Here is a 14,068-nt window from a genome sequence, read left to right as displayed (position 1 = left end):
TTTATCAATATGATAGTACAGTAGGTCGTAGGTCAAATATCTGATATGTATAGCACAAGTCATCTCAGAAAAGCACAGACTAAAAGAAATTTCACACTTAAGAATCTTCAAATGTAACCATCTTGCTATTCAAATGTCACAAAAAGCACATTTTTCAACCAAAATATCTCAGTCCACATCACTTTTCAGAATTGCCAGCTGGGTTAGATAGAGATAGATCTATAGAGGAGACTCTGATGATTAATTCTAACCCGGCAGGCACCTTTGCCCAAAACTGATACACGGAACCCTATGTAGCCATAAAGTGGCCTCTCTACTATGAGAAGAAGATACCTTTTTCGAGTCAGTAATTTAGATATTTTATTTATTGTATCTCTCATAGAATTAGGGAAGGAGAACCGGGACTTGACCACCATCTTGATACAAGCATGGAGCAAAAATTGGGGGGATTTGGTTTCCCTCGAAAATGCGCTCGAGGCATTCATTGCCATGCAAGCGTGACATGGACAATGGCCACATTTGAGAGACACACTTGATGCAACCTGTACGCGAGAAGATGTTTCAGATGAGACACAGAATTGTTTTTCGTTCGTCTCTGCGCACCATCGGCAAGGACCTGAATACCCACAATTTTCTCCCCATAGCTCAATTAGCTGACGGCGCGATTGTACATGGCCGGCAGTATAGAGAATGCAGGTTCTGTAGTGATAAGAAGTATACATTTTCAGAAAGGAAATGATGCAACAAGAAATCCACAGATTCCTGTAAAAATTAACAGTTTTTGAGACAATCTCAAAATTTGATTCGAGGAAGGTCTACGGACTATAGGACCATGTTGCTGTCATATCAGAGATAATTCTCTTTTCTTAGACTGTGTGTGCATGGATGATGGATCAGTGTACACACTGACTGAAGTAGGGTTGGCTGCATTTCAAAAACTAATATCTTCAATTAAGAAATAAAGGTATGCATGATCCTTTACGAAAAAATAATGTGTCGAGGCAGTAAAACGTAAATAATGGGTGAGGCGAGCCGAACCCATTATTTAAACGCTTTTACTGCCGAGACACATTATTTTGTAAAGGATAATGCTGCACCCTTTATTTCTATCCTATTACCACAAAATAGTGTGATTTAAAAGAAAATATCAAATTTTTTGCCCAAATATTTCAAGTTGTTTACCTCAAGGTGGAGCGCATACGCGTAGCCAAAGCGTATGCACATTCCAACACAACCTAACATTCCATTCTCCCCTATAAGCAGGTATATGCACATACAATAACACACCCCTGATATTCCATTCTCCCCTACATAAGCAGGTGTGCTGTGCGCTCTGCTGTGCGCTGTGATGATAGAAGAACATAAAGTTTGTTGCCCTTGACACTTTCCCGGTACCCCAGGTCAACATAAAAAGTGGTAACCATGCTGTGCGCTCTGCTGTGCGCTGTGATGATAGAAGAACATAAAGTTTGTTGCCCTTGACACTTTCCCGGTACCCCAGGTCAACATAAAAAGTGGTAACCATGTGTGTTCTTCCTTTTTCAAAACCCCCCTTTTCACTGATTTTTCATTGATTTTACCCCCTTTTTTGCCAAATCACTGACAAAATCAGGGTAAAAATACCCCTTTTCAAGGTTTTCAATGAGAAGATTTCCAGACACCCCTTTTCAATGACTCCAAATATTTTAATAGGCCTATATTAAGTACAAAATGTGCAAGTATGAACATTACTTTGTGTCTGTTGTACTCCCAGATGATCCTGTGTTATTAACTGGGGTAATTACAATGCCTGTATACTGATTTTAATTGAAAATGAACCAAAGAGGAACAATCCCTCGAAGTTTTGTGTACAGAGGTTCCTTTAAAGTATTGTGGTAGGTCTACCCAAGTTTTGACACAAGACCTCAGGCTGCACAACACTATGGGTTGGATACTCAGATAACAATATGTTTTTATCACTTCATTCTGTAGATAAGATATTCATGAAAGAATCGTGAATCCAAAATTTCACATAAATCGGACTTACCGCGGGACTTACCGTTGGCGAGATATGGACCAAAACGTATAGTTTCAATGGTCCATAGCCATAGGATTGTAAATATAATGTAAGAAAAAAGAAAAAAAAAACCGGGACAAAAAATACAAATCGAATATATTTGCCGATATCTCTGGAAAGGGAATGAATTTACAAGATTCCTTTGGCAATTACACAGTATGTATGTAGGGGTCCCATTATCAAAATCTTGAAAAGTTTGGTACAAGTTGGGGGGATGCCCGGGGGGGGGGGGGAATGATGTTGTGGATCATGGAATACCCCTTTAATTTATTCATTATACATGTTTTATGAACATCCGAACGAACATTACCGAAAGTATGACTGATCGCCCGACTGATCGAGTGTCGTGGGTGGAGTGTTTCTTTAAAACTGAGCTTGAAATTTTCGAAAAAACTCACGGATTGCATGATAGGTTCCAAATTCGCAGCTTTGTTAGTTTGACACATGTCAAATGCCCCGTAAGCTTACTTTGATTTATTTACTTCACGAACGAACCGGGGCACGCCAAACTTCAAGTGCAACAGGGAAGAGAAACAACGATACAAAATAAAACTTACATGCATCAGAATCGAACAGAATTAAAAACCAAGGAAAAATATCACTCGGTCGGTCGTAGAATTCGCTCCAATCACTGCCAATGTTTCCCGCAATGTTTTCAATTCACCACATGGAAAAGTGTATACGGCAGCCAAAACGGTTACATCTGACACCATCGATGTTCGCGTCGCTCATTCAGCTCTCTTCAAAACGTGCGGGAGCATATGTGCAACACCCACTAGACAACTATATCGAAACCGCCGTGCCAATAGTAAAAAAGCTGCCTTCTGACGCTCTCGCTGACGATTGAGGGCGGAATCAATGAAATGCCAGAGGATGGAGGCTGAAGACTCGGGCTGAAGACATCGATCGAACGAACCTGTGAAATACCCCTTTTTTTTTAAATTTCGCAGAGACAATGCTCAGAATACCCCCTTTTTTCGCGATTTCGCGGTCCGCGATTTCAGTCAACAAAATACCCCTTTTCCGCGAAATTTAGAACACACATGGTTACCACTTTTTATGTTGACCTGGGGTACCGGGGACACTTTATCGCTAATTAATGGTCTGTCACGTGACGCGTTTCAACAAATCACAGTGCGGGATTTTGAATAATGGGTCGTGGGGGTAATAGAATTCAGGATAATTTCCATTTGTCAATTCATATCACATCCCTGTTCTAATTTTATATTATTAAAAATAAAGGAATGCAGCATTATGTATGTTTATTTTGTAATTATAGTTTCAGCCAGTGTGTCTTATATAGTATATACCTCACCCCTATGGAAAACTATGAACCCCAGGTCACTATTGTGCATCAGTGTATGTGCGTGGTCTAAAAGTACTAAATTAGAGAGACGATGCTCAGCTCACAAAACTTGAGGACAATGTAAGAGCGGGATCTTGTGTAAGAGCTGGACAGTGTAAGAGCCTCTCATATGCAGACAAAAAGGTGATCTTGAATACTACAAAGACATGATGTAATGTAACAAATTGTGCCTAGGCCAGTCAGTGGGCAGATCATTGTTCTGAGAGTGGTACATTGTATAGGACTATTCCATTTGAAATCCATACTACCCCTGTGGACGATTTTGGAAATATGTTCCATAGGGGGAGTATGTTTTTCAAATTTAATTGTTCAGGGTTAATCATTTTGAAACTCATAATCCCCCCTGTATTGTGGCTTTACCTGTATCTTTCACAACTGAAGTAAGTATTTCAAATGGAAGCTACCTAATTGTCTATTCTATTCAAAACTCATACTCCCTCTGTGCAGGAAAGTTGAAAAAGAAGGAGGAAGAACGGAATTATATCCTTGAGATAATCCCGTAGGTTATCCTGTCGCACCTATTCATAGTCCTTTATTCTCAAGTAGGTACACATCTACTTGAAAGTAGCCTTTGATGTGATGTGCCTTGCCGACTACGGTTGATTAATTTTCACTCCAGAATTGAAACCATATCCAATGTTTCTATAGATAATTCCTTGAAAGTATGACACGTGTGTGTTAAGTACCTGATGTTGCTCTGCAGGGATACCGCACGTGGATACTATAAGAAAGAAATGTAGTTTTGTAAAGATTCCAAAAAAATCCGCCCATTTTGGAATATATATTAATTATTTAGGAGAGTGTTTTAGGATTTTGTTAGAAACGGGATGATTTTTGATCATCTATATTTTATTGTTTTAATGTATTTTCCTGTCATTTCCTGCAAACCTAATAAAGATATTTTGATAATTGAAAATAGTCTGTATCATAAATCGTAGAGGTTGAAAGCGTAACCAAGCGTGCAAAATTATTATTTGCCATGGAACTTCGGTCATATTTTATTTGAAATAAACTGGATGTTAGGATCTGCATGCATGGTATGCATGGTATTGATGGTATACAGACACTGACCTTTCCCTAAAACCAGTAAGCAGCAACTTGTGTATCACACCCGTCATGGGTTCGAACCCTTTTGTTGTATTTTATTGTTAAACCTAAATAGCATGATTGCTTTTGAATGAGCGGCAACACACATATTTTGTTTGAGGATAGCTGGATCTATCTCCTTCTTTTACATCTTCTCTGCTCTGTGGAAGACTTTAGCTAAATCTTCCACAGGGGTATTGTGGGTTTTAAATGGAATAGCCCATAGACCCTATATTGAACAAACCAACCGGAATGGTATAACAATTGAAATGGCAGCCATGTTGGTGTTGTCAGAGGGACAGGTCTCCAGTTTGATTCCACAACCATTCATACCTATCACCTGTTACATTGCATTATCATACATATTGTCCCATGGAGGCCTCCTAGTGAACAGATTTTTTATTCAAATGACGCGTGATGTAATCTTCAGGAAATTATTCCAAGGTGCAATAAAGAAAACAGTTCATTGTTCGTTATGTACACAGACTTGACTGATGGTACACAGGGTTGCCAACAGATTTCAGCCCAAATCACGCATCAAATAATCAAAAAGTCACCAAAGTTTCTCTTAACCACTGGTTTTTATGGGACAGAAAACTACCCGAAGTCGCAGGAGCCAATGTTGAAAAGTAGCCCAATTATTTTCTTAACCATTGATTTCGATGGCAGGAAATAGTCAAAAGTGGCGGCCAAAATCGTCAAAAGTCGCCCAATTGGGCTACCAAACCATGTTACTACTGTGAGGCGCTTCCATTAGGCATTTTTTATTTGTATAGTGACGTGGCCCAGGTACATGGCATGTGTACATACAATGTATTTCCGGTGCGTAAATAATAACGCAAATAACTGGGAAATATATAAACAAAAATCGACCCTTGAACCACTCAAAAATCAGTAGTTATAAGTGAATATACAATTGGACTACAACTCCTGTCACATGTAATATCATAAGGATTCTATATAGGCCTATTAATGTGTATCAATATCACCTACTAGGGCTACTACAAGTTTCAACCATGTCTGTAAATCGTCATCTTGTCCTGCTAGTTTGCATAGTTATTAAGGTTCTTCACATTTCTGCACAACAGCAGGGGGACAAGTGCTGCTTTCCAGATGAACAATTCCGTGTACTCAAAGGTAAGGGATTGTGTGACAGGGAAAGGGGGTCATCTATATTCAATTTTTGGACAAAATGTGAAGGCACCATTCAAATAATCTGAGCTCAAAAAGAAAATTTTTCACAAGGTCATATCTTGAAATCCTGTCCATCAAATTGAACCAAAATTACACACAGATTTACTTCAATACTTACTCTTAACACATGTCAGTAACCAAGCAGTTATCCAACTGACACAACAGCAAAATGCACTGACATGGGACAGCTTCGACGTTCCTGGACCACATTCACAGCCCAGCCCTGTTTCATAAAAAAGTGTATGAAAAGCAGAAAGCAGCACCGTTTTATCATCTGTGCAAGGATCTTGTGTGCATTCTCACAGATTTTTGTCCTGGGTGCCAAATGTTGGGCTGTGAAAGTGAAGGAAGTCCAGGGCGCTGTCCCATGACAGTGCATTTTGCTGTTGTGTCAGTTGGAAAACTGCTTGGTTACTGACATGTGTTTTGAGTAGAGTATTAAGGTAATCCTGTGTGTAATTTTGGTTCATTTTGATTGACAGTATTTTAAGATATGACCTTGTGTATCACAAGTTGTAAAAAATTATAAGTTTCTTTTTGAGCTCAGTTTATATGCTGCATGAGTTGTTTGTTGCTAATATGATTTTGAGATATGAAGAGTTGCTGCAAAAGCCCGTACATCCACTTTTTGACTTTTTGAGAAAAGCAGTTTTTTTTAATTGTGCAATTATTACTAATACTTGTTCGATTTGATTAATTTCGGTTTTGAATATAGTGTTGATGAATAGAAACTAAGGGGGTGGGGTCAGGGTCAGGGTAGGCTTACTCTCAGTGGCGGCGCTACAGGGGGGGGGGGTAAGAGGGGATTTTCCTTCAAATATTTTCCAAACCCCCAAAATTACGTAAATTTCCACTTTTTGCAGCAATTTTGCGCAAAATTTGTCGATAATAATAGATTTGCAACTTTCTTCATTTTGTCCTCAGGTGGTGTGATTGCATCCACAAGAACAGGTTTTCTTGGATTTGTCTTCGGCCAGACGTCACTAACTGAAGAGCATGATTCTGTGTATGACTTCACCAATAACAGATTTGCCACCTTCATCACTAGAACGATACTTGATCCTAATTATGTTGAAGAACACATTCAGGTTATTGAAGAACCTGGAAAGGTAAGGATTTTCCCCGTCTTTTTAAATACCCAGGCCCGCTATCTACAGTGATCCCCAAGTGACCTATACCCTGACCTGCTATCTACTGTGACCCCCTCACCAGGTCACTTGACCTACATGTATATCCAAACCTGCAACAACCCTTCCCCTAGTTTGACCTATAATACCTCAACATGCAATTTACAGTGACCCTCAACTACCAGATCATTTGATCTATACCTATACCCAGACCAGCTATATTTTTACCCCCCCCCCTTCGTCAGGTCACTAAGTGACCTACACCCGACCTGCTAAATATGGCGGATTTCCCCCACCCTGATCACTTGATCTACACCTAGACCCACTATCAAAGGTGACCCCCCCCCCCACCAGATCACTTGACCCAGACCCGCTATATACAGAGACCTGCTATATTATATGGTGACCCCATTTACCCGGTAACTTGATCTATACCCAGACCCGCTATCTTTGGCGACCCCCTTTATCAGGTCAACTGAGTTTTGCTTAAAGTTTTTACACTTGTAATAAATGCCCCCTTTCGAAAATGTTACACCCCAGGAGGCATTTATTAGAGAAAATATGTACTTGATATTCAAAATAAAATGTCTTCTTTTCCCATTGACTTTTCAGGATTATGTATGGGTGATTGACCTGGACAAAAAGAGGTGTCTTCAAGGCGAGAAAGACTATTATCCCTTCCATTTAGAACGCTGTATCCCAGGTAAAACATACTTTACATATCCTTCCTTCCTTTCTCTCTTTGTGTCTTTCTCTCGCTCTTTCTGTCTTTCTCTCGCTCTTTGTTTCCTTATTTCGGTCATTGTCATTGTGCTATTTCAGTTGAAATCCAATAACCCCTACGGAAGACATGACTTAAATCTCTCATATAGAGAGTGTGAATTTCAAATGAGGATTGGGGATACCTGAATGGGTGACTCTGTTTGAAATCTATACCCCCTGTGTGGGAGATTAAAGTCTTCCATGCATAGAGGATGCATGGATGTAAACTGGAATTGCCCATTTTCTTTTATTTCATTATAGATTTTTTTACCTATGGCAGTACATACTATTTGGGCGACGGGGAGTTCTTTGCAGACACATACTCTGTTGTGATACCAAAGCCTAGCCCATATTATGGAGACAGGAGCCATTTGTTTGCTGATGGATACTATGTGGTGATTCCCAGGGAATACCCGGCACATGGAGTCTACAGCATCAGCATGAGTCAACAGTGTCTGCCGCAGAGCGAATCCTTCATTGGTCACACAAACTCTTGGAAAGTCTCTCGTAAGTTTATGCAAAGAAATATAATAATTATTAGCCTTCGAATGCTAAATGAATACTAATCGAAGGTTATCTTGGCATTCCTGTTGGGTGAGGGTACAGCATCAGTATCACAGTGTCTGCCATAAAGGGAAACCTTCATTGGACACACCAACTCTTGGAAAGTCTCTCGTAAGTTTATACAAAGAAATATAATTGTTAGCCTTCGAATGCAAAGTGAATACTAATCGAAGGCTATCTTACCCTTCCTGTTGGGTATAAGGGTACAGCCCTGCCATAGAGGGAAACCTTCATTGGACACACCAACTCTTGGAAAGTCTCTTGTTAGTATAGTCAAATATAATAATAAGAGCATGGTGGCCTAACAGTTAAAGCATTTTGAATCATGACGGCATGGTTGTGGGTTCAAACCCCATACATGCCAATGTGTTGTGTCCTTGTGCAAGACACTTTATCTTGCCTGTCCCACTCCATCCAGGTGTAAAATGGGGAGCTGTAGAAAGGTAGCAAAACCTTCAGTGGACACACCAATTCTTGGAAGTCTCTCATTAGTTTAAATAGCCTATTAGATGAGAGCATAAACGAAGTGCATATTATACAGTCCTTGGGAACGGCTGGGGCTTGGACCCTGGACTCAGTCGGGCATGGCGAGGGAACAACCGCTGCGCCAACTCACTCTTGCCTTTAGCCCTGAGAGTTCAAAAGATGAAAAATATAATTGAACACAAAAATACTCTTTTAACATACCATTGCTCTTCATGCTTTACAGAAAATGTGGCATCCTCAATGGGATTCTATAACTACACTGTAGGAATTGAGAATCCAGACAAATACTTCACCGTTCCTGACTACTGCAAGAATGAGGTAAAGTAGGCCCTTTTTTAATCACCATTTTCATCATCATTATTGTCATCACCATCACCATTATTACAATCATCATCATCAAAAACATCATGATCAGAGGCATTATCATCATCTTCATCATCGTTGTCATCTTCATCATTGTTATAATCATCATCATCATCACCATCATAGCTGTCATTGTCATCATTATCAACAACATTATCATCAGCAGAGGCACTTTCATCACCATCATCATCATCATAGTCACCATCGTCATTTTCATCATATCTTTTAAGATTGGAAAAAATGACAAAAAACTTACAAACCATATAATCGAGTATAATCATCATATAACGATAATAATACTCTGAACAGATTCGTCAGGATCGTTCATAAATCACTGGTAAGCAAATGTTCTCAAAACAGATCCAAATAGTAAATTATTTTTTATAGTAAAATATTTCTAGTAGGTACCTAATTTACTGGTCAGTTGGAACAGATTTGTTTATATGTTTTGTGTTACTCCCCCATTGGTTTAATTTTATCCATTGCTAGTGTGACACTGTTGTATCCTTTTGGATCCATCCTTTGGTTCCCGCTGGTCAGTTGGAACAGATTTGTTTATATGTTTTGTGTTACTCCCCCATTGGTTTAATTTTATCCATTGCTAGTGTGACACTGTTGTGTCCTTTTGGATCCATCCTTTGGTTCCCCGCTGGTCAGTTGGAACAGATTTTCCCTGTTTTTATATTCTAACAACAATATACCTATTTCTTCTTATTATTTATTCATTATTTACAGGTAGAGAAGGAAGACAACAGCATCTTCTCTTGGTGGTAAACAAAACCTATGATAAGGATTTCTATAATGATGGATACAAATACAAATGCCCTCATAATGTAGGACACAAACAAACAAACAACACGGTTTGTGATTTGTTTTGTTTTTAAAAAATAGATAACAAAATGATTTGATTTAAATCAGTGCAATACTAGACATATGTGCAATCCTATCAGTCAGGTATTTACAAAAAATCAAACAAGTTTTACACGTGAAAATTTCAAATTTTCAAAATTTGGTACATGTAAATTCATGGGGAAAAAACCTGTTGAATTCTGCACCTTGAATATAAGCAATAGATAAAATGACATCATAGTTATCCCACAGGAATTTTGAAGAAACATTTGGAATGAAGTAAAATAGTAAATGTCAGAAAAAAATTAAGGTATCAAAAATTGTAAAAAATTAAAAAGTTGATTTAAAATCAGTGATTTAAACCCTGGTAAAAAACATAAACATGCCAAAAATGTGCATGTTATATTCAGAAAGTAGAATGCATACTTAATTTGACGCTCCAGCTATGGTGACACCTTGTGACGTCACGCTGGAGTCATGCTATTATGGCGATATCATGTGTCTTTTATAAAGACGGGCTTTTCCAGTTGAAATCCATACACACCCTATTGAAGGCATGATATTAATCTCCCAAACAAGTAGTGTGAATTTCAAATGGGATTACCTGAAGGGGTGACTCCATTTGAAATCTATACCTATGTGGGAGATTATCAGACATGTCTTCCACAGAAGGTGTATGGATTTTAATTTCAATTGCTATTATTAACATTAAATAATTTCGCCTTCAATGGTGAAAAATAATGCAAGATCAAAACTTTATAATTATTAACGCTTCAGGAGACAAAAAAAACACCACTATTCTACAGGCAGAGGGACATTTCAGTCAAAAGCTGTTGTTGTTGTTGTTTCCTTATTTTCAAAAGTCTGAAATAACCCTAAAAATAACTAAAATCTGTTAATGTGCTAATATTTTTTACTCATGTTTGTTATTCAACATTCATCCACTTTTTAAAAAAGTCTGATTTTACATGCATAAAGCAAAACAAGAAAAATAATACTCCTTTCCTTTTTTTTCGCTGCCTTTTCAATGTTTTAATTTTTGTTATGAACTACATATATATATATATAAAAGTTTCTGTTCATATATATGTGACACGATCTGGTCCATGGGGGCCAAAGGAGGCATTTTTGAAAATTGAGCTAGTGTAATTATTACATTATACATACAATAGTCTATCATTTACTGAAAACACCAAAGTTCTAGCATACTTGGTTCTAAAGGTTAAGAAGTTTTTTGATGTCTATTTTCTTATGTATTTTATTGTTTTTTGACTCCATATTTTTACCTTTATCAAAGTTTCAAATTTGCCGCCTTTGGCCCCCATGGACCAGATCGTGTCACATATATCAGCTCTTGTAAAAGATTTGGTTGACAAACTCTATGATCCTCAGGAGGTGATGGAGCTAATATTAATATGCCCGGTGGATCACTCACATGCAAAGGTGGTACGGGTATGTGAGGCGGTCAAAGGTCCCTTTTCCAGGCTCTCAACATTGGATCATGCTCCAGTTCTTTTAGCCTCAATTAAACTTAAGTGACAATTGTAGCTCTTCGACTCAAATTTGGAAACATTTTGATTTTTTAGCTCCACAGCCTATTATTTGGCCCAATTTTAGTTCACTTGGCCCCCCCCCCCCCCCAAAATGTTGAAATTTCAGTTCATCAAGCCTCTATTTTGCTTGAAAATCTGCAGAGCTATACACCATTTATCATGTTAAATTATCATTGCAATATCTTCATTAATAGTTACCTGCTATGTATATTATAACTTTGCTCATGTATAGACTCATTTCAAGTGCATGTGCAATGCTTATACTATCACTCGGGCTGAATAAATTTTTGTTATTATTGTAATACTTATGCCATGCCTGAACCCTTATTACAACCCATTTACACCTACTGTGTAGGTTTGGTTGTTATTTTCACCATCATTACTCATTGATTTATAATTGAAAGCTTAGCTCTTGTGATAATAAATTTATACCTAACCCACAAGGTACATATCTTACAAATGTATTCATAATATATTATCTAATATTAATTTGTAAAGGGTGCCACAACAACATGCTCTGTGTTTCAGTGGCACCCTCATCATTTTCACTTAAAGGAGGATTTCGTGATCCTAACATCCTCTTTTTATGACATTTTCCAGTAGATATCCAGTAGATATTTCCAAAATTTCAGTTGATTCCGATTTTGCGTTTGCGAGTTATGCATGATTATGTGTATTACACTGCTCCATAGACAATGTGTTGTAATTTGGTTCTGGTGCACCAGAACGAAATTCAAATTTGGCGATATTTTTGCTAAACGAATTAATCTGCAAGAAAGATGTGGTACATAAACATTATGTAGCCAGAGGTATCCAGTGGTGTAAAAATCTCAATTTTTTTGGGAAAAGTGGGGGGATGAGGCTGTGGATCACGAAATGTCCCTTTAATTATATGATGTTTGTAAAAGCTTTTCTATATTGTAATTATTTGTACGGATGGAATTTGATGAAATAAAACTGAACTGAGCTGAACACAGCCTTAAAACAAATTCTTTAAAAAAGGTCAAGATATTTGTTACTTATTTGTTCCCCTAGTTTATTTGAACAGAATGAGCATGTGCATGCAGTGCACAAACCTGTTGAACAGCAATTTCAGCCAATATTTAAATGACTTTAACTTTACAATCCCTCTACAGTAAGCCAAAAAATTAAGGTACCAGTTACGTTCACCAGTGCATATCCTAACTAAAGACAGATATGTCATAATTGGAACCAGCAGCCAATAGCCGCATCTTTTAGCTCGAATGTAAGACCTCATTCGTTAAAATTGCTCAAGAAATAAAGACACAACGATCCAAAAACCCAAGAAGATGCCAATTTAAAAGTTGCAGTTTGCTCCATTGCATGCCTATTGATTTGTACAGAAAGCGTTCGCAAACAAGAGAACTATAGCGCCGTGCTTTCATTGATTAGCACGTTAAAACTAGTGTCGTACTTTCATTGATGAGAACACAAAAGTGAAACTTTTGATTTTGTTTCTTCATTAGGTTTTAGATCATCGTTTCTTTAATTCTCAACCAATTTCAACAAACGAGGTCTTAAATCAGAGCTAAAGAGTACAGGTATTGGCTGTTTGTTTTAATTTGGATATATTTGTCTTTATTTAGGATATACAGGGGTGAAGACAACTGTACTTAATTCTTTGGCTTACTGTATTTTTGTGCATATAAATTTATTTGGTTACCTTACCTGAAGTATTGCAGGCTGTTTATAATATGCAATTTTATTTTGTTAAAGATAGTCTATCACACAAATATTGCATAAATTTGAATAAATTTGCATAAAATAGTAAATATTGGTTTCTAGTCCTTACCTGAGGAATTGCACAGAAGTTGAAGACACTTTGGTTTTTGATTCTTGACATGTATTTGAGGACGTCTGGTACATGATGCAAGGCATTAGTGATGAGATCATTTAGACACGATACTGCTGGACGGATGTTGGAATGTTTCTGGAAGTCACTTAGCTTGTCTGCATACTTGGACCATGTCTACAATAACAACAACGGGTTAAATCATTTTTAACATTAGTTGCCGAAATTCAGCCCATTACCCAAATTTGGCATAAATTTGAATACATTTGGATAATAAATATTGGTTATAATATTTTGCAGTAAACCTTTGATAAGAGCGCATTTTAAACATATATCGCATACTTACTGCGCTAAAACGCACTCGTCTCTGATTGGCTGCCGAGACGTTCTGTTGTTGCCAAGTGGAAATTTATGAATGAACTTTGCGCTGTACGCGTTGTTAGCTCTGACTTTGCAACATCACGGTAATACAATGTATGTGCTCGTCAAAGGATTACTCAAAATATTATAGTCCTTACTTGGACAATGTCTACAATTAAACAAATAACAATGGGTTAAATTATTTTTTATCATTAGTTGCCTAAAGACAGCCCATCACCCAAATTGTGCATAAATTTGAATAAATTGCATAAATTAGTAAACATTAAATATAAGGTGTGCTGAAAGCGCTTGATAGAAAGCACATATGCTAACTATTGAGTGATTACGGTAACTCAAGAGCCACAGGACCTATAAAAGTATATCTGTGATATTTGAATTCTTCTACATGCTCGCTATGAAATGATCAATGCAATTTTTGCGAAATCTCACTACCATTTGCAAGATGCTGTGAACTACCAAATCGCAACA

General features: G+C 37.6%; 1 protein-coding gene across 1 annotated transcript in view; it reads right to left on the bottom strand.

The window, feature by feature from the left end:
• Positions 1–14,068, bottom strand: part of LOC140163029 (squalene synthase-like) — a 119,606-nt gene that overhangs the window by 35,817 nt on the left and 69,721 nt on the right. The window contains exon 8 of the mRNA XM_072186370.1: positions 13,220–13,396. Within this exon, the coding sequence (XP_072042471.1) occupies positions 13,220–13,396 (177 nt within the window). The remainder of the gene's footprint in view (positions 1–13,219; positions 13,397–14,068) is intronic.

This window comes from Amphiura filiformis, chromosome 10, assembly GCF_039555335.1.
Source record: "Amphiura filiformis chromosome 10, Afil_fr2py, whole genome shotgun sequence".
NCBI classification, from domain to species: domain Eukaryota; kingdom Metazoa; phylum Echinodermata; class Ophiuroidea; order Amphilepidida; family Amphiuridae; genus Amphiura; species Amphiura filiformis.
The sequence above is the reverse complement of the archived record's forward strand: the minus strand, read 5'-3'. Positions and strand labels throughout refer to the sequence as shown.